Source organism: Typopeltis vanoorti, chromosome 15 (genome assembly GCF_054136105.1).
Source record: "Typopeltis vanoorti isolate ZY-2024b chromosome 15, IOZ_Tvanoo_1.0, whole genome shotgun sequence".
In the NCBI taxonomy this organism is placed as follows: domain Eukaryota; kingdom Metazoa; phylum Arthropoda; class Arachnida; order Uropygi; family Thelyphonidae; genus Typopeltis; species Typopeltis vanoorti.
In genome coordinates, this window is record NC_143563.1 from 16,383,472 (window position 1) to 16,405,018 (window position 21,547).

Genomic DNA, 21,547 nt, shown 5'->3' on the forward strand with positions numbered 1-21,547 from the left:
ATGCTTATGATAGATGTACCAACTTAGAAAAAAAAAAAAAATCTTGCTGATAGTGTTGCCATCTATGGTCAAGGCCAAGAACTTTTAAGACCATCCTCATAGAAAATTGAAGAGAAGATAGAGGATAGGTGTTAGCTCTGGAGCACAATGTTTGAGTACAATAGAAGGGATGCCATCGGGACCAGGGTTGTTTAATATTTTTCTTATGTCCTTCTGCCGAAAGGCCAAGGGAGGCATATGGTGCTCAGTTGCTGGTATGGAAAGAGGTGATCTGCTTTTTGTTGTCAATGCAGAAGTTAGAGAAAAAGAGTGATGCTAGAAATTCGGCTTTTTTCTTTGGGTGCTGTAACAATGGTGCCATCTGGATGGGAGAGAGGTGGGAGTGCAAGTAAGCAGAAGTTGCATCTAATGGTTTTCGCTAGGCACCAGAAGGCACAGCTACTGTTTGGACAAGAGGTTTAGTGGCCTTTATGAAGTTGCATATGCTGATAGCTGATTTGCATTTAATGCATGCTTCTGCAGAGACTGAGTATGAGGTTTGGGTTCTTGATGCAAGTCACTTGCAGTAAGTTGAGTTTTTTTTATTTGACTGCTTTCATACATCTTCTGTTGAACTAGGGCTTCGAAAGTGAATGGGAATTTTAGATGGAATGAGCAATTAATGCCTTCATGCCACTGCAGATGATTTCTGTGTCTGGAACAGCAGAAGCAATAGTCATGCCATGGGAAAGAAGAATAGTAATAGTTGTTCCAGAGATCATCCCACTTTGTGCCTTTGTAGTGTCAGAGGACATGAGGTTGGCTGTGGTCAGAAGAGGGGTATTCTGTGAGACTGGAAACTTGCGCTGAGTTGCTGAAAGGATAGGTAACCTCTACTGAAAGGAGAACTAGTTAAAAAAAGATCAAGGGTATTGGGAAAGTGGAGGGGATTATCTGAATTTGGGCAGTTAGCTGCGTGATTTTGTGTTAGATCATTGCTTATAGCAAAAACTTTTGCATCCCATACAGCTTGATTGGTAGTGTTGGAGAAGGGAAGTCAGCTGGAGTTGTAGATATTCAGGTCATCTAGGATGAAAACTTTTGCTGATTGGATAGCTGGATTGTAGATGGTCAAGCTTCATGGAGAGGAAGGTAAAGAGGTATTTGTGGTTTTAAGAGTTTGGAGACTGGTAAATGGCAGCAGATGAAATGTTACTAAGTGAGACAAGGAAACCTTCAGGCAAAAGTCAAAAGCAGGAGGACTCTAAACTTGGCATTCCCTGGCACTGAACGTACGTCACACAATGTACAAAGGCACAGGTGCCACCAATATGGCAAAATAAATAATGAAGAGTATAATTTGGACATTGAAGATGAACTGTGGTTGATGTAGCTGCTATTTGGATTTCTATTAAGAGAAGGAGGGCCTGTGTGGATGTTTCTAAGTGGTGATGAACATCGTTTATGTTGGAATTTATGCGGCAGTTGTTTGTAAAGTGGATGTGAAAATGAATTTTTTTTTGGTAGGGATCCTGGTAAGTTCAGAATATTGTGCGATTTGTTTGGATGAACTGGTTGTTGAAGAAGATTTACTTTGGTAGCAGTGTTGCTATCACCATTTGTCCGTTTCATTTTTCAATTTAGGTTTATTATTAGATGAAAGGAAGGAGTGGGGAGAAAGAGACTCATGAACATGACTCCCATACAAAGAGCAACCAGTCTCCTTGCCATGTGGGAGGCCTCAACAGTGCCTCCCACATACCACTACTTTAACTTCTTCACCAGGCATGACCTGGCAGAGTATGTGGCAGTGGGATTATGTGCCAGTTGATCAGGAAGCCTCCTGACTTGTTACTGACTGGTTCAGGCTCATATACTATCTGCGGCCAGCCTGCAAACCATTTTAACTGCTGTATCCTCGAAATGGAGGGGGGGTCTGGGTCTCTAAGTATGTTAGGCAAGCCCTTGAAAAGTATCACTCACGCTGCATGGAGATGAGGGGGGTGTGGAGGCCAGAACCCCCCTGCTCAGTAGGCTAAACACTGCATTTGTGGTATTTTACGAGGTAATGAAAGTCATCTATCACTTAGTGATCTAGTTGGCATTTCCTCCAACTAGGCTGGCCTGCAAACCATTTTAATTGCTGTACCCTCAAAATGGAGGAGGATCTGGGTCTCTAAGTATGTTAGGCAAGCCCTTGAAAAGTATCACTTTTCAAGTGAATTGGAAGAAATTGGAGGAAATGCCAACTAGAACACTAAGTGGTAGATGACTTTCATTACCTGGTGAAATACCACCAACCTGCATATTAGGGCCTGAAGTGGCAAGCTATGTTTAGCCTACAACTAGGAAGATATCTGCATTGAAAATGCTTGCTACAAACGCCAGAGCACCTTTTGTGGAAACAGGCTGCACCATGGAAAGGCAGGGTTGACTTGACAGGAAGAGGCTAAATATATTGCAAATTCCCAATGATTCCTACAGATAAACATGCAGGAATCATTAAGTAGTCTCTTCCAATGTTTTAAGGGAATATGTGTTGCAGACATTATAATAAAATGAAAAATGGTTACCACATATAATACAGTACATATCAGTTTATTTCCTTTATTCTTGTTATAAGGTTAAAGGAAATAAACTGATCATCGAACTCAAGTAACAAAATCACTGAATCTCTTCAACATCCTTGTTATAAGGATAAAGGAAACACCAGAGAGAATAAAAGTGATTGGTAGTACAAAACTCAAAAGTGGCATGTTATACATGTCAGCTTTGAATTTTGAATTTATGAACAGATAGTTCTTATCTGTTCATAAATTAATGTTATCTGTTAACATTCCAATATTATTAGATCTTATATTTCTGTCTTCAAAGGCACTTTTACCATGTCGATCCATCTACATCTTTGTATTCTTCTGAGTTTTTCCTAGTATCCTGACAAAGAACACTTGTTTTGCTGATCTTTTGTCTCTCATTTTGTTTCAGTAACCATACAAACTGAGATCAGTCCCCCCCACACCTTTTTTAATATATACACACACACACACACACACACACAGTAAAACCCCTTTTTGACACTTTTTAGAGGACTGATGGAAAAAAGTGTAAATTGCAGGAAATGTAAAAAAAAAAAAACATTTTAAAAAAAGGCTAAAAGATGACATACTCAATTACAAAATTTAATAACTGAAAATAAATGAATTTAGAATTGCTTACATTTATCTATTTAAAAAAATCTTTAATTGTTAATTGTTTTTGCATTTCGATTTTGCAAAGCAATCTGGCACTGAAACATAGTGCCAGATTGCTTTGCATCGAGTTCAATGCTTGGCTTGTTTTCTACTATCGTATTCAAAGTGGACACGGAGAGTCCAAGATCTTTTGCTAAATGCACACATGTTCCGACATGCCAATCTACACTTCACAGAATTGCCATCTTTTCTTCTACTGAAATACATTTTCTTTTTTTTTCTCCATGTTACTAACATGGATAATCCACTATCGCAACTCGAAAGCAACTTTCACACGCTAAATTACATAGCAGAAATTCAATTCGTACTGTGACTGAAAATTCACTGTATCGCTCATCACTACATTGCTGCTTCAAGCGTGCAAGTCACCGTGATGGTGGAAACGAAACTTACAGCCGAAAGCAATGCCATCTAGGAACAGAAATGTGCATATTTCCACAGAAATCGATTCGAAAATCAGTATTGCTACCCGAGAAAAAAATGCAAATCACGGGAAATAACATCCACATCAAGTTGTTAATGATGGGAAAACAATATATCGTAAGAATAGGCCTTAAGACGGGACCAACAGAAAATGACGTATATGGCAGGAAAACGTAAATTGCGGGAACGTAAAAATGGGGTTTTACTGTATGTTGATCATGAGAGGTCAAAAGATCTATAATCACATCAGTGTCATGTACAGATGAAGAATGAAATAAGTTTTTTTATGTTTTTTTTAAGAACTGCAAGTTGTAATTGTTTGAGAACACTTCACGAGGAAGAGAAGAGGCAAGTTCAGTATGTTTACAGTTACAAGGTAAAGGGATGCTGGCCAACAGCTGCCCTAATATTAACAGGTACAACTGAAAGTGAAAGAATGATAGTTGCTAAATCACTGGAGCAATAGCACTGGAAGTATCTGTAGAATAGACACAGTGCTGAAACACTGCATTTGTGAGATAAAGGTTGAACTGTAAAACCACACATGGAATTTTGTTATATCATGTTCGTTTTTATAAGTAGGCAGGAAAAAAAATATATGGAATTATCAATGTTTATGAAATTATTAAATTCTTTTGTATGTAATAACTTTGTTAGTTTTTTTTATATTCAAATTGGTGTCGTGTCAGTTGTGACATCAGCATATCTCGTTGATGTGACTATGAAATGTTGAAAGTTTATTTTTCACTTGGTTAGACTATAATAAATTTAGTTTAATCCTTTATCCAAGGGTGAGCAAACAAAGTTTACGCCCGAAAATATCTTCAGGACTGAACATGGTGTTGTACTTACATTATATGTTGTACTACAGCTACAATTGTAGTTGTAGTACAACACCATGTTCAGTCCTGAAGATATTTTCGGGCGTAAACTTTGTTTGCTCACCCTTGGATAAAGGATTAAACTAAATTTATTATAGTCTAACCAAGTGAAAAATAAACTTTCAACATCTTTCTCTAAATCCAGAGTAATTTAATAAAAAAAAGGTGGCACACCTTTTGGCAACTCCTATAGGTAAAGATGACCTCACTATTGCTTCTGCCTGGTATCTCCACCTCTGGACCTGGCTCCCACTGAAGAGACCTCAATAAAGGTCAAAACTAGTCTGGGTAGTGGCCAATCCCTTAATGCATAACATTATGATGCATAACATGGTCCACCTTTGCTACGAGTTGCCCGGTGTTGTACTGCCTTACCCCAGTAAGGTAGTAACAACACCATATTCATAATTAGAAGAAACACACGTATAAACCACAGTGAAAATTATTTAATTGTAAATATTTCATCCTAAGTAACTTAGGACATCATCAGTACAGTATTTAAACAAAATTAGGAATGACATACAGTTAGGGCACATGATTATATCTCATGAAAACGTGTATAACGTGTTAAAGTAGTACAAAAAAAAAAAAAAATTAATTATTTAACACAATTTTGTATGATAATCTCCCATACTTTAGGAATAGTAAGAACGTCGTTGCGGTTTAGGTTTGGTCTGTGTAGTAGGACTTCAGAACTTTCTTTGTATAAACGTTCATGTTTAAATAAAGATCTATGTAAAAGTTTAGCCTTTTCCCACTGGATCCTATGGTTTGGATTTTCAATTCCGTGTTGAGAGAGGCTAGATTTCTGCGGTTTAAGAAGATGAATGTGGTCTTGATGTTCTGAGATGCGTTTCTGAACAGACCTACCTGTCTGTCCAAAGTAAGATAATTTGCATGAGCATAGAATCTCATAAACACCAGGTAACATCAAGGGTGAGAATTTGTCCTTAGGAGAAGGTAATAAGTTGTAAATTTGGTTGATAGGTTTGTAAGTAGTGGCAAAATTGTATTTCTTCATAATTTTAGAAAGACGTTCTGAGATGCCTTTAACGTAAGGTATGGGAATCCTATGCACTTCTTCCTGTCTGGTTTGATGTATGCAGAAGTGACTGATGATTTTTTGAGTTGTTTTGGGATTATATCCATTTAGGATAGCTGTATTTTTGAAAACTTCTAATTCCTGGTTTAAAGATTCTACAGAGGAGCAGAATTTGTGTGCTCTGGAAACTAGTGATTTAATAATGCCAGATTTCTGAGATGGATGATGAGCAGAAGAATTGTGAATGTAGCGACCTGAGAATGTAGGCTTGCGAAAGACGGACGTGGCGATGGAACCGTCTTCTTTTCTTTGGATGTGTAAATCCAAGAAAGAGATACCCTGTGGAGATTCTTTTTCTAACGTAAAGTTGATGCGATGATGAAGAAGGTTAATTTTATCTAGAAACAGTTGTAATTCAGGCTCGGGATGATTCCAGACTGCAAATACGTCATCGACATATCTTAGCCAAATTTTTAGTTTGGGTTCAAAAGTGAATATTTTTTCCTCAAGGTGTTCTAGAAACAAATTTGCTAGGTTTGGTGATACCATTGCTGTTCCTTCCTCTTGTTTGTAAATTTGACCTTTCCAGGTGAAGTAACCTGATGCAATAACAAACTTGAACAATTCAACTATATATTTTTTTTTTTTTGTACTACTACTTTAACACGTTATGCACGTTTTCATCAGATTCTATTGTAATCATGCACCCTAACTGTATGTTATTCCTAATTTTGTTTAAATACTGTACTGATGATGTCCTAAGATACTTAAGATGAAATATTTACAATTAAATAATTTTCACTGTGGTTTATACGTGTGTTTCTTCTAATTATGAACGCACCACAGGTTTCGTTATTTAAAAAAAAAAAAAAAAAAAAAAACACCATATTCAGTCCTGAAGATATTTTCAGGCACAAACTTTGTTTGCTCACACTTGGATAAAGGATTAAACTAAATTTATTATGACTATGAGATGGGAATCTCGAGAGAGACACAAGCACTAGGTGCAAAAATTGAGATATAAAAGCTCTTGCTCAAGAAAGGAAAGCATCTTTTTCTTCCCTGGGATCGTTGCCATGAAAGGTCTACTGCCAGTCATTGGAGCATCTCATACAAGATTGCAAATGTCATCACGGAGCGCTCAGTGGTAAGGAAAAGGATTCATTGGCAAGATAAATATTCATCGACAGAAAAGGCAATTACATTTGGCCATGGTCACCCTCGTTGCCTAATAAAAGAATTCGAAGAACAAAGAAAATTGCTGATCAAGACAATCAAACTGGCAGGAAGAGTGGAACAAGTAGACAGACAGAAAGAAAGGAACATCATCACTCGGACAAAGAAATTAATAAGGACTGTTGTAATCTCTGTTAGTCAATCAGAATTCAGAAGATGTTGCCAATTCCAGTTTTAGAATCTCTTGAAAGTGGTATGGGTTAGAAGAAGGAATGCCACTTTCAATTCAGCTAAATTCAATAAGCCTCCTGATACAAAAAAAAAAAAAAAAACATCCCCATCAGTCAATATTACTATAAGTATGCCATGGCTGTACTAATGAGCAACCAAAGACTCAGTGGCATTCTTTCAAAAGAATGAAAGATTGTCACATTTCATCGATGTGATGAACAAAGAGACTTCAATAAATAAAATAAACAAAGGATATTTTTGAGGATTTTTGGATAAGACAGCATCCTTGTAGATTCCAATGTTGAACAACATATAAAGAAAGAAAGAAAAGATGCTGTTCCTTACTTGTCGTCTGTCAAGGATGAGTCTTAAAGATACACCCATTGTGGATCTTTAGCTGCCAGTCTCTTAGAATTATCTGAGAGAAATGACAACCAAGATTGGAACACTTCACCTACTTGGACAAATCTATTAGGGTTTTTTCATGCATTTTGTTTGCCATAGGTAACCATCGATTCTCTGAAATCAAAATCCTGTGCACACTGATCAAAACCGAGTGCCACCACAGAAGAAGATGAAGACAGTATCCTTGTAGATTCCACTATCGAATGATGTATAAAGAAAGAAAGAAGAGATGCCATTTTTTACTAGTCATCTGTCAAGGATGAGCCTTAAAGATAATCCAGCCTTCATGAATCTTTAACTGCCAGTCTCTTAGAATTGACTGAGAGAAATGACAACAAACTTTGAAACTCTATTACTACAGATTACAATTAATAATGGTCATCTGTAAATAATGACAGGATATGATCAGAAATGATCTAACATAACTGACACGACACCAATTTATAACATGTCCAAGTGAGCTCATTGAAGTGAATAAGGACTGTCTTGCAAGAAAGAATTCTAATAAGACATCGTAAGTACTTAGGAGAATACGTAAATACTTCCAAACAATTCCCATAATGTGTTCTTGTTCCAAATTCCGTTATGTTGATGTCACTGTTTTATGATACATTCGAATAAGTATCTAATACAAGAAAATTGTTATGCATAGTAAACTTAATGTTAAATGAGATCATGCTTGGTATGTTTGATTGTATAATGAAGAGGAATGAATTGTAATTTATACTAAACTATAGATAAGATATGAGATAGAAATGTCACAAATTTAGGAGAACTAAGTTCAAGATAGTTTCACATGGAGTTGTCTGTGACTGGTAGTTTTTTCCTGTATCCATTTTGTAATTAGAATGAACATTGTAATATATATATTTTGAGCTTAATTAAATATTTTTGTGAAACAACACAGTGAGGCTGGGTGTTAATGTATTAATCCTAAATAACTACAAACCTAGAGGAAGGATAAAGAATTTTCATTGTGTTAAGTAATAAGTTTAAGCCACAAATGACACAAGGGTAATGGAGAAATATATTTATGTTTAACATTCTTACAAACTCACACTACCAAAGAATAATTTAAGTGACGTAGTCGATAAACAAATAAATATGTTAAATTATAAAGAGTGAGCAAGAATAAGGAAGTCAGAGCATGAAACAGGAGTTATATATATATATATATATATATATATATATATATAAAACAAGTAAATGACAAAGATAAAAGTAGATATAACAAATAAAGTAAATAGAATGGATATAACAAAAAAGGTGCAGATAAAATAGATATAACAGAAATGAATCTGTAAGAGAAGGATGGATCATCAATGAGCCTAACTGTTAACCTTAGGACATCATAAAGGATTTTAAGGGAAGTTTTAGGTGCACCACCCTAACCATGCGAGCAGTATTCTAAGCACAAGTGTATTTGGGATTTGTATACAATTAGGTTTGTATATTCTCAAGGGCTCACATGGATGAGTACAGGCATGGCAAAACCCAAGATACCCAAGCTAGACCTGATCTTACTTCATACAATATACACTTGGTATATCATATCTGGAGACGTCTTCTACACTTCTTTCCCTCTACTCACTCTCTCTCTCTTACTTCTTACTCCCCCCCCCCCCCACCCAGTGCAATTAGAGCAACTCGAGGGCGAGGGGGTGATTATTTCTTCTTAAACTGTAGTTTCCACTTCTACTAAAAAAAGCGGCTGAATTCAGGTCAAAGAGTGATGGTTGATATTTGATGAAAACTTAACCATTGAAACTGAATGAACTCTAACCAACCTAAAGATACATGCCGGCTCGACCATCGCCCAGTCAAACAAGGGTCGCACCCACTATTAGGGAACTATGATAGTGAAGGTGAAAAATATGATATTGGAACAAAACATCACCTAATAGATGGGAAAAACATAACAAGCATAGGAACATGGAATGTAAGAACTCTTCACCAGGAAGGAGCATTGGAAATACTACTGCATAAATTAGACAACTACCGATGGGAAGTGATTGGACTCTGCCAAACCAGATGGACTAGAAAAGGACAATTCTACCATGGACAGTACAAAATCTTAACTTCAGGCAGGGAGGACAACAAACAAACACCAAGAAGGAATAGCACTTATATTAAAACCAAAGGCTCAAAACTCTATTGTCCTACAATCCTATCTCACCTAGGATGATTAAAGCAAGATTTAAAATATCAATCGGATCACTAACTATTATTCAAGTATACTCACCAACTTCGACATTATCTGAAGAAGACATTGTGGAGGTGTATATAGATTTGCAAAAAGCAGTACAGCAGACATCAAGTCAAGATCTCCTAATTGTAATGGGGGACTTAAACGCCAAAGTAGGCAAAGACTGGGCTACCTGGCCAAGAGTAATTGGAAAGTTCGGGTATGGAGAAAGCAATGAACGTGGTAAAAGACTGCTAAACTTCTGCTCAAATAATAGACCTAACAATAACCAACACTCTCTTTAAACATCCAAAACCCCAAAGAAAATGGACATGGATATCACCAGACAGACAAACCAAGAATATGATAGACTATATTATTGTAAACCAAAGATGGAAATCAAGTATCCTAAACTGCAGATCCTTCTCCAGATTGTGGATCAGACCATAAGCTAGTATTAGCAAACGAAAGAATAAAGTTAAAATCTGGAAGCACTTTTAGAGTCAAAAGGAGACTGAATGTAAAAAAACTACAAGACAACGATATTCTAAGAAAATATTAACTAGAACTAGATAAAAACCTGAAGGAACAACCAAAACAGAATATAAACATCGAAGAACATTGGTGCAAACTAAAGGAAATAATATTAAATTCGGCAGAAAAACAATAGGTTACACAGAAAGAGAAGATAAAAAGGATTGGATCTCAAATGAAGTAAAAAGATTAAGCGATCAAAGGAAAAGCATGAAACTAAAACAGAACTATAACAGAAATGAATATAATAGATTAACCAGAGAAATTAGAAAACTAGTTAAAAGAGACAAGAATAACTGGTTAGAAGAAAAATGCAAAATGGCAGAAAAGCTATCAAAATAAAATAATCTTCATGGATTATATAAACAAATAGACCAAATTAGTAAGACACGGACAACAAAATTTATAATGATCAAAAACAAAGAGGGACAACTAACTGAAAGTAAAACAAAAAGAATGGCCAGATGGGAAGAATACTTCAAAGATTTATATAATAAAAACAGCTCCCAGGATTGGCAGCTGGTCACCAGAGGGCTACACGGCGTGTAGTGTTTTCACGGAGCTCCTGAAAGCTAAGTATAATTTTGAGTGAAAAGTGGAATATTGGTTTAAATCATAACGTAATATTGTCAATTTTTGGTAACTTGTTGTGACTGTGATTTTTGTGTGAATTCCGTTTTATTTAATTTAGTAATTTAACGATACATTTCATAGAATAGCACATGGCGCCAATGCGACGTAAGATAATGGCATCCAAAAATACAACGCCTTTGTTCAAACACTGTAATGTGAGGGAGTATGTCCAATGGGATGTGTGTGGGGATGTATGCATTCCCGAAGGAGGCTGGAGTTTGGATGGAAAGTGATAGTGGTGGGAGAATGTGCAGAAAGTGTAAGCAAAGTGAGGAATTGAAGTATGTGTCAGGACATGAGATAGTTATGGTTGAAGAAAGCCAGAATGCGAGTGAAAATAGTGGCTTGATAGGGAATTGCGATGTTGTACAAGATGGCAATGAGAGCAGTGATCAAAGAGAGAGTGAAAGCAACTATACAGAGAGAGAAAATGGTTTAAATGATGAAAAAAATGAGAAATTATTTGTGGGGAGTGAGATCGCTAGATTGCACACAGTGATACAAAGTGCGCAGCGGCAGTTAGAGCACCTGCAAAACTCTTTCCAGAGTGCCTCGGCTCACAGAAATAAACAAGTGTTTGAAAGGAAAAATAAGCATAGGAGTAGAAGAGTTTCAGAAATGAAGGAAAGAGTGTTGTATGGTGACTCGTTATTAAGAGGAGTGATAGATGGGAGTTTAACTAAATTACTTACCGGGTGCGAAATATAAGTGAGAGTATTAGAGCACAAAAACAGAGGGTGAAAGAATTGATAGTTGTGATGGGTAGGAATGAATTGAAAGGAGATAAATTTTTTTATGAGAGAGGACTTGGAAGTATTGTTAAAGGTAAGAAAAGAGTGACAGAGTTAGGATGGCGAGTCTGTTACCACAGTACGACAGAGAGGAGTTTAGAAGGAGGGCCATAATCGCAAATGACTTTATGTGCAGGTTATGCAGACGGTGTGGAATGAGTTTGAGGTGTTAGAGCTGGGTTCTTTACTTTTTAGAGTAGTAAATATGAGTGGAAAAAGCTGCCAGAGTCAGTTGTGGGTGCTATAATGGCGAGCGAGTTCAAGGAAAGGTATGATAGATACTGTGAGAATGTCGAATAGTTGTGTGGATACAATGTTTAGGGCTTCCCCTTGATGAGTCTAAGGACTCCCTGGAGTCACCCGTAATAATAATATATTACGATTCCAGCCACTGAAATTGAAGAGGAAACAAATATCTTTACCAAAGAAATAATAGCACACAGCATAGAAAAACTCAAAACTAGGAAAGCACCTGGCATTGATCAAATACATGCAGAATTCTTAAAAGCAGGAAAGGAACAACTTTTGGGACCATTAAAAACATTATTTGAAAGGATCTACAAAAACGAAGCAGTGCCTATTGATTGGACTAAATCAATCATAACTCCTATATACAAGAAAGGAGATAAAACAGAATGCAATAATTACAGAGGCATTAGCCTCCTCAGTATTCAAAGTAAGATTTTTACAAAAGTACTCCAAAAACAAATTAAGCCATATATAGAACAGGCCCTAGGAGAGGAACAAGCCGGTTTCAGACCAAGGCAAAGCACAATTGTTCAACTATTCACCTTAAGACAGCTAATAGAAAAGACACTAAAGTACAAAAAAAGTTGCTACATAAATTTCATAGACTTTCGTCAGGCATTTGATTTAATCTGTAGAAGAGAACTATGGAAAACTATGGAAGAATTTGGAATTCCCAACAAAACCATAAGAATAATAAAGAATCTGTATGAGAAATCTGAAAGTGCAGTACGAATGGAGGACACCTTGACCAATTGGTTCCACACAGAGAGCGGAGAAAGACAGGGATGCAATCTGCCACCAGACCTGTTTAATCTTACACTGGAAGAAGCAACCAATGAAGACTCCAGAATCAAAATATATGGGAAAAATTTGACAAATTTAAAATTTGCAGACGACATTGCATTACTTGCAAGCACGGACGAACATCTACAGCGAATTTCTGATAAAATAAAGGAGGAGTGTATAAAATCTAAACTGAACATAAATATAGACAAAACAAAAATTATGCAAATAGGAAAAAGAAGCACCAATCTGAAAATTGAAATTGATAGTAAGAATCTACAGCAGGTAGAAAACTTCTCCTACGTTTGAGAAGTTATTGAGTACAATGGTGAAATTATAAAAGATATAAACATACGAATCAGTCAAGCATCCCAAACCTTTGGACAACTTAAAAAAATATGGAAGTCAAGGGACATCAAACAAGTAACAAAAGTAAGAATCTATGAAACAATGGTCCTCCCAATACTCTTCTATTGAAGTGAATGCTGGAATCTCAAAAGGCTGAAGAGAAAAAAATTATTAGTTACTGAAATAGGTTGGCTAAGAAGATTACTTGGATCGACTAAGAAAGGAAGACATAAGGAAACGACTAAAACAAGAAATAACAATAATAGACAAAATCCAAGAAAGAAGACTGCGATGGTTTGGCCATGTGACCAGAATGGGAACAGAAAGACTACCATCTAAAGCCCTGAATACAACGATGGAGGGTAAAAGATCCAACGGACGGCCCAGAATTAGATGGATAGACAAAATAAAAGAAGACCTGAAAACCAAATCACAACAAGCGACACCAAACTGACAGAATTGTTCAGACTCTCCCGGGACAGACAGAAGTGAAAAGAGTTCATTCGGCCTCATCATCATCCACATAGATGAAGGAAGAGAGAAGATACAGTTAGGAGTTGGTTGGGGAAAATAAACTTTAGAACTAAAGAGAATGCCTAGTTTCTTGGATGCTGAGGGAGTTACTGATGTGATGTGTTTATGTCAGGAGAAACTGAAGGTAAACAATAATCCAAACAGAGAGATCTGTGTGTTACTGAGGGTAAGCGAGCTGAAATCTTTTTCATGAGAAAAGGCAAGACTGTTTTGATAGCATTGAACATGACAAGGCTGTCGTTGCCACACTGAAGGATAGTATGAAAATCAATGTTTAATGCACTGGTTGTAGATGATCTTGTGGCCTGGGATGTCAGAATACTGCATGGTTTTCAAATGAGTAAAATGAGTGGAGAATACTATCATCATCAAAGCAGTGGATAGGATTAGTGGTGATTATGAGTAGGTCATTTATGAACAAGAGAAAGAGCAGGTGATAGGACAGAGCCTTGAGGCACTTCAGCATTAAAGGTAAAGCTCGAAGAGAGGGAGCTATCTACCACAACTCCCAGAGAAAAAACTTGCTACCCAATTACAGAGGATGGCAGGTAGATCAAAGGATGGCAATTTGTTAAATAGGACACAATACCACACACGGTTGAAGGCTTTGGAAATGTCAAGGGCGACAATACAAGTTTCTGTGAACATTTCCATGGCATGTTGTAAGCTATGAGGTCAACTGTGGATCTTGAATAGCAGAATCTGTACTGGTCGTCACTGATTAATTAGTCGGCTGCTAAACAGTGAAGGAGTTTGCTACTGATGACTTTCTCCATTATTCTGGAAGGACTGAGTTGATGGCAATTGGTCGGTAGTTTGATGACTGACATCTATTACCCTTTTTTTTTAGAAATAGGATAGATATGAGATTGCTTCCATGCATTGGAATCTGTATAATAGATTGTAGAGACAATGTAGGACAGGTGTTAGCTCTGGAGCAGTGTTTGAGAACAATTGGAGAGATGCCATCAGGAACAGAAAACTTTTTAGTATCCATTTTTTTTTTTTTTTTTTTTTTTTAAGAAATTTCCTGATTTCTTTTTGTCAAAAAATTAAAGGAGGCATATGGTGCTTGGATTATGGTAAGGATGAAAAGAAACAATAATCAGACCAAGGAAAGGAGGAACAGAAATTCTGAAGCTCATTCCAGTTGTCTCCTTTGCAGTGTCAGAGGATGCAAGGTTGGAAGTAGTTGAGGGAGAGATGTTCTGTGAGAGGAGACTTGTACAAGATTGCTAACACAATCCTGAATGCTAAGTGTCAAGTTCTTTCCAATATCCTTATTTTTAATAAGATAAGATAATCACTGATGCTATCTGTTAAGTCCCATAATCTTTCTCAGGACTGTCATATCTGTGGTCTCCGGTCTTTGGTCAAGTGTTTTATTTCTAAACCAGTTCTCAGATCCATAAGTTAAAATTGGTTTGAATACTGTCTTGTATATAGCTAATTTAGTGTTTTGACTGATATTTCTCTCTTATTCCATATAAATTTATTCAGTTGACTTCACACTATACCAGCTTTGCGAATTCTGCGGTCTACTTCTACTTCCATATTTAATTTACCATCTTCACTAAAAATTGTGCCTAAATATCTGAAATGTTTTACTTGTTCTATAGGTTCTCCATTCAGAATGCAGTTGAGTTCACTGTTTCTGCCTATTTTCACCATCTTTGTCTTTTTAATGCTGATTTTCATACCAAATTATTACAGAGAATCCTGTTTACCATCTATAAAAAGTTAATTTGCAATTTCGATATTACCAGGTTTAATACCACACTTTCCTTCATAATGTGTTCCATGTAGATGATGAATAACAAGATAATGTACACCCTTGTCTCACACCCGATTAAACGTTAAACCACCTCCTGCAAGATAACATATTCTTATATCCTCATGTTCTTTCTTTCTTGTGGTTATATCAGTTGCCTTATATCATTGTTATTTTAGGTGTTTATCAGAACTTTCCAGATCCCCTACCCAAAATTTGTTTTAAAGTGAAAATCTGATCCTCACAAACTCTGTTTGGCTTGAACCTAACTTGTTATTTCCTAGTTATTATTAGGATGTAAGTATACTTTTAGCCATTTCTAAAAGTATACTTACATAAATCTTACCAGGAACGGACAGTAGGGAAATATCTCTAATTCTCATTCAAGTTTTTCTCCCCACCCCACATTTTTTTTTGTAGATGGGTACTATGAGAGCTCTACTCCAATCACCAGGAATTCAATCCTCTAACCAAGCTTTCTTAATTATGCAGTGTAGTCACTAAAATTTTATACCTCCATACCTTAGCATTTCTGGTCAAATATCATCTACTAAAGCAGCCTTTCCACTTTTCAAATTTTAATGGATTTTTCTGCTTCAAATATTGATAAGTACTCCTATTTGTATTCTTCTTGAAAATGTTGTGTTACTGTTCTGCCACTGCTGATTTTGTTTAAAAGTCTTTCAAAGTAATTACTCCAGACATCTAGGATATTCTTTTCTTCAGTTTTCATGTCACTTTATCATCTATGATTCCTTCTACAGTACTCCTTATTTCAATTCTGAGCTTTTTCAATACCCTCCAAAATATTTTGTCACCTTCTTGATATTTATTTTCCATGCTCTTACCAAAGTCTTCCCGTGACTTTTGTTGAGCTAGTTTTACACAATGCTTCACTTTCTTATATTTTTCTCTATATTCTCTAAGAGCACAAGCTGACTTACTTGCCAGATTCGATGTTTTTTTTTCTTTTCCTTGACTGCCATTTTAATTTCCTGAGTCCACATTGCCTCGCTACAAGCCTCTCTGCCGAATCGATCAATGTTATCTTCAGAGTTTGTCAATGAATCTCCAAGGTTTAGTTTTTTGTTTTCAAACTTTTTTTAGTTTTTTTTTAAATAATATTTGTGTATTTGAGTCTACAGTTCACCTCTGATAGCTGTTCAACTTTGATTTGTTTCAAAACTTTCTTACACCCTTCTTTTCAATATGAAATTCAATTTTATCCTGCTTAACACTAAATGGTGATCACTTTCAATTTCAAATCCTTGTATACTCTCTCTCTCTCTTGTGTGCTGAACCAGTGGAAAAGCATCACTGTCAACAATAACATAGTCAATGACTTTTCTTATTCCTTGAATCTTCTCTCCATGTGAATTTGTGCACATTTTTATGTTGGAACATCGTGTTGTTAATGATAACTAGTCTATGTCTTGAGCAGAAATCTAGCAGGCACTTACCATTATTATTAGCTTTGCTCTTTTCTCCAAATTTTCCCAAAACATTTGTATATGTCTAGTAACCATTTCCTACTCTGCTTAGATGTTTAGATCTCCAACAAGGACCAACTTTTCCTTTTTCAATGTGTCAACTGCATTCTCTAATGGCTCAAAAAATTCTGCACTTCTTCCTTAGTAGAACCTTTTGAGGCACCATAAGCACAAATAAGTCTCATTGTCCACTTCTCCATTCTGATATTAGCTGCCATGCAAGAAAATGATCCTCATATTTAGTGTTTAATATTATATTTACAATTCCTTTTCCCCTGATTATTATTGCCAGAATATAATCTCTTGTATTTGTTGCTTAGAAAGATCTCACTCAGTGTTTGAGTTTTGTTTTGGTAATACCTATTATGCCAATCTGATACTTATCTAATTCTTCTGCTAGTTCTACTTCTTTTCCGCTGATGCTTAGTTGGGATTTGTTCCAGTAACTGACGTTTCACTGTTTGCTCTGGTTTCCTGAGGAAAACAACTGGAATCTGGTTTAACTAGGTGATACCTGAGTCGACATGAAATTTTATCATGTTGTACCATTAATTTGTATTATGATTTAAGTCAATAAAAATATAATTTGGCGAGCTAAAACCCAAATTAAATTATCAGCTCATCTTCATTTGATCAGTATCTAGGTAGATATCCTTTTCCATGGGTATCTACCTGGATAATGATTGTTGTGTCCAATCCTCACAACAAGGTGAGGATTGGACATTAAGTCAGATGTCGGTCGGTTTTCTGTATTCTCCAAAAGTCATGTGGTAGTCTTCTTCCAGTTGTTTGGAAGGTCTCTCCTCTCATTAGAAGTGAAAATATTATCAATCATATGAAATGGTAATACTGTATATATGATCATATATTTTGTATATAATAAACTTTCCTTTTGTATATAATAAATTATCAACATAAAAAATCAAAATTAAATTACCTCAACATGATCCTTTGTAGGTAAACCTATAATTGTTGCTCGATACCAGTTATCATCTATTTTCCAAAATGCTGCACAGGTATTACCAATCACTAATTTATTTTCTGGCATGAGATAAGTATTTCCATCTTCTGTGTTGTAGAAGCTATGAAATTATATTTATTATTAAGACTGTTAAGTACAATAATTTCTACCTTTTGTTAAAGAGTATGAAAGGATTTCAAAATTAAATTTTTAAAAGATAAAATGAGGACTGTAAACTCTACAAATTGTAAATATGGATACCCACCTCAATTTATTCTACTATTTTCTCCTTCCCCACAATAATGCAAAATAGTATACCCTACTTATAACCAAAAACAATCCAATATACTATTAAAAAGACTAGCATTTTAATAAAGTGGTCAGATGTGACATATCAACTGGAAAAAAAGAATCCAATCCAATCCTGGGCATGGATACAGAGATATGATAATAAGCATATATATATGATCTAGTCTAGTCAAAATTTATTTTTCGTATTTTGTTACTTTTATCTGCTCTTCAATTGTCAGAGGAGATTTGAAAGGACACATAGGGAGACAGAATAGGGACTGTGAAGGGGAACATGGTGGCCATGGAGTGGAAATGATGAACTGGGAAGGAGAGAGGATTACGGACTTTGCAGTAGTGTTTGATCTGGCAATTGTGAACTCCTTCTTTTGTAAGAGGGAAGAGCATTTGATGACATTTAGAAGTGGCAAAATAGTTCACAGATTGACTACATTTTGACTAGAAGAAAACATCTTAAGGCAGTAACAAATTGTAAAGTAATCCCAAGTGTTTGTTCGATATGATTTCAGTTGTCCCAAAAATTTAGAATTTGATGAAGTTGCAGGGGTTTGTAACTGGCCGACACTTACCCCGGCATGTAAAACAGATGGTTCCGGCGAGAGGAGAACATCATCACCGTCTACTACGGTGTCATCTATTCCGAGAGAAAGAGCACAGCAACACTGGCTGCTGCGTGCAGACTTTGAAATACAGTCAAAGACAAGAACCTTTGGAAGCCATGGGAGGAAGAAAATTAAGTGGTTTCACTTAAAAGAAGAGAGTGTGAGGAACCGTTTTAGGGAGAAAGTGTTAGAGAGGATTTCGGATGGATTAGAAAGTGTACAAGACTGGTGGAGACATAATTCAAAAGTAATTCTAAGCTGTGCAATTGAGGTACTTGGTGAAACATCCGGAAAGATTAGAGAGCAGAAAGAGGGCTGGTGGAGGAATAATGATGTACAAGAAGCAGTGATGGCTAAGAGGAAGGCAAAGCAGAAGTGGGATGAGCCAAGAGTGGAAGAGGACAGAGAGGAATACAGAGAGAAAAAGCGAGAAGCCAAGAGAGTTGTTGCATAGGCGAAGGCCATGGTATATCAAGACCTTTATAATCGATTAGAAACAAAGGAAGGACAGAGAAAGATTTATCAATTGGGATAATGTAGAAATAAGGCAAAGGACATCGTACATGTGAGGCAGATCAAAGACTCTGGAGGAAGAGTATTAAGGAGGGATGTGGATATAAGAAACAGATGGAGAATATACTTTGAAGGGCTTTTGAATGAAAAAAATGCAAGGACTCACAGAGAAGATGGAGAGCCTTATGAGGGGATGGTACAGAACATTAGTAGAGTGGAAGTGAAGGAAGCCATAAAGAGCATGAAGAATGGAAAATCAGTGGGCCCTGACAGGATCCCAGTGGAGGCATGCCTTCACAGGGCGAAGAAGGAATTGACCTGCTGTGGGACCTGTTAATAAAAGTTCGTCAACAGGAAAATATATCTGAGGAATGGAGGTAAAGTACTCTTGTCCCCATCTACAAGAATAAAGGAGATGCACAAGACTAAGAATTACAGAGGAATAAAGTTGATGTCCCACACAATGAAAATCCTAGAGAGAGTTCTTGATGGAAGAATGAGGAAGGAGGTGGAGATTGCAAAAGAGCAATTTGGCTTCATGTCTGGTCGATCGACGACAGATGCTATCTTTGGGGGACGACAGATAATGGAAAAGTTTCGAGAGAAGCAACAGGAGCGCTACATCTGGTATTTATTGATCTGGAGAAAGCGCATGATAGAGTGCCAAGGCAAGAAGTCTGGAGGTGTCTGAGGGAGAAGAAGGTATTGGAGAAATATATCAGGTTGGTGCAGGAGATGTACAGAAATGTGAAGACAAGAGTTCAAATCTGTCTGGGAGAGAGAAAGTTTTCCAGTGACAGTTGGCTTGCATCAAGGGTCAGCATTAAGTCCGTTCCTGTTTAATATTGTGATGGAGGTGGTGACGGAGGAAGTGAGAGAAGACACGCCTTGGACTATGTTGTATGCAGATGACATCGTGCTGTGTGCAGAATCAAGAGAAGAAGTGGCAGTCAAACTGGACAGTTGGAGGAAAGTACTGGAAGAGAGAGAGGTATGAGACTGAGCATATGTGTTGTAAAGTGGATGGCAGCCAGGAAACAGATCTGGAGCTGGAAGGAAATGTCATCAGGAAGGTCAGTGACTTTAGATACTTAGATTCAACAATGAAAGAGGATGGCGAGGCAGAGAAGGAAGTGGGATGCAGGATACAAGCAGGATGGAGGAACTGGAGAGAGATGGCTGGAGTGCTATGTAATAAGAGGATGCCGATCAAACTAAAAGGCGAAATCTACAGGACAATAGTGAGACCAGCTATGACGTATGCTTTGGAAACTGAGGCCCTGAGGAAAAATAACATCAGCAGGATGGAGGTAGTGGAGATGAGAATGCTTAGGTGGATGTGCGGCGTGACCAGAAAGGATCATCTGAGAAATGACTATATAAGGGGAACAGTGAAAGTTACAAACTTGGGAGCAAAGATACAGGAGGCAAGGTTGAGATGGTTTGGTCATGTGATGAGGAGGGGGGGGGGGGGAGGAAGGAAGAGTATGTGGGGGAAAAGGTCATGCAGATGGATGGGCAGGGAAAGAGGAAGCACGGACAGCCAAAGAAGAGATGGAGGGAGATGGTGGAGGAGGACTTGAGGATGAAGAAATTAGATGTGGCTACAGCCCAAGACAGGAAGTTGTGGAGGAGACTCACCACAAACAGCGACCCTACTTAAGTGGGAAAAGCTGCAGAAGAAGTTCTGTTCTTCAATTCCAATAACCACCATGACTTTTTTATTATTATTATTATTTACCTCCAAAGGCTGATCTATCTAAGTACAAAAACAATGAGATCACCTTATCTAGCTAATCAAAATTCAAAAGGTTTTCTTCTATTTCAGAGATCAAACTGGAAGAGATACCAACGTATTGCTGTTTAGTAATGACTCAACAATTAGAATAAATACCAGATAATCCTCATCATTCCTTAAAAGCACCTTTTCTTAACCAGCTTTTCCCCCAAATATACTGCAGATGTTAGCATTATTCTTGGTAACTGTGACCACATTCACTCAGCCAATCTTTGAGATAACCATGGTGATTTCTATACCTCTTTTCCTCTCTTGCGATTACGGTTTCCACTCCACTGATCCAAATATCTACTACTATGAATAACTGAAATAATCTTTGCTAAAATGACCAGTTTCATTCACCACATATTCAGAAGATAGGTGGAAACAACAGGATATGATGGGATCTAAATAGCAGAGTAGGAAATTATTGTCAGACAAATAAAATATTTTGGGAAAATTTGGAGAAAAAAGCAAAACTAATAATGAAAAATACCTGTTGGATCTCTGCTCAGAACATGGACTGGTTATTACTAACACTATGTTCCAACATAAGAATGTGCACAAATTCACATGGAGAGAAGAAGCAAGGAATAAGAAAAGTCTTACTATGTTATTGTTGATAGTGATATTTTCTCACTGGTGCAGGACAGTAAAGTGTACAGAGGATTTGAAATTG

The 21,547-nt window shown here is 36.8% G+C and overlaps 1 protein-coding gene across 2 annotated transcripts in view; it reads right to left on the reverse strand.

Annotated features, from left to right (window-relative positions):
* The window catches only part of LOC150098418 (tudor domain-containing protein 5-like), a 471,387-nt gene that overhangs the window by 307,045 nt on the left and 142,795 nt on the right, over positions 1 to 21,547 (reverse strand). For both annotated transcript variants that reach the window (XM_090404821.1, XM_090404822.1), the window contains exon 9: positions 17,644 to 17,788. In XM_090404821.1, the coding sequence (XP_090260947.1) occupies positions 17,644 to 17,788 (145 nt within the window). The remainder of the gene's footprint in view (positions 1 to 17,643; positions 17,789 to 21,547) is intronic.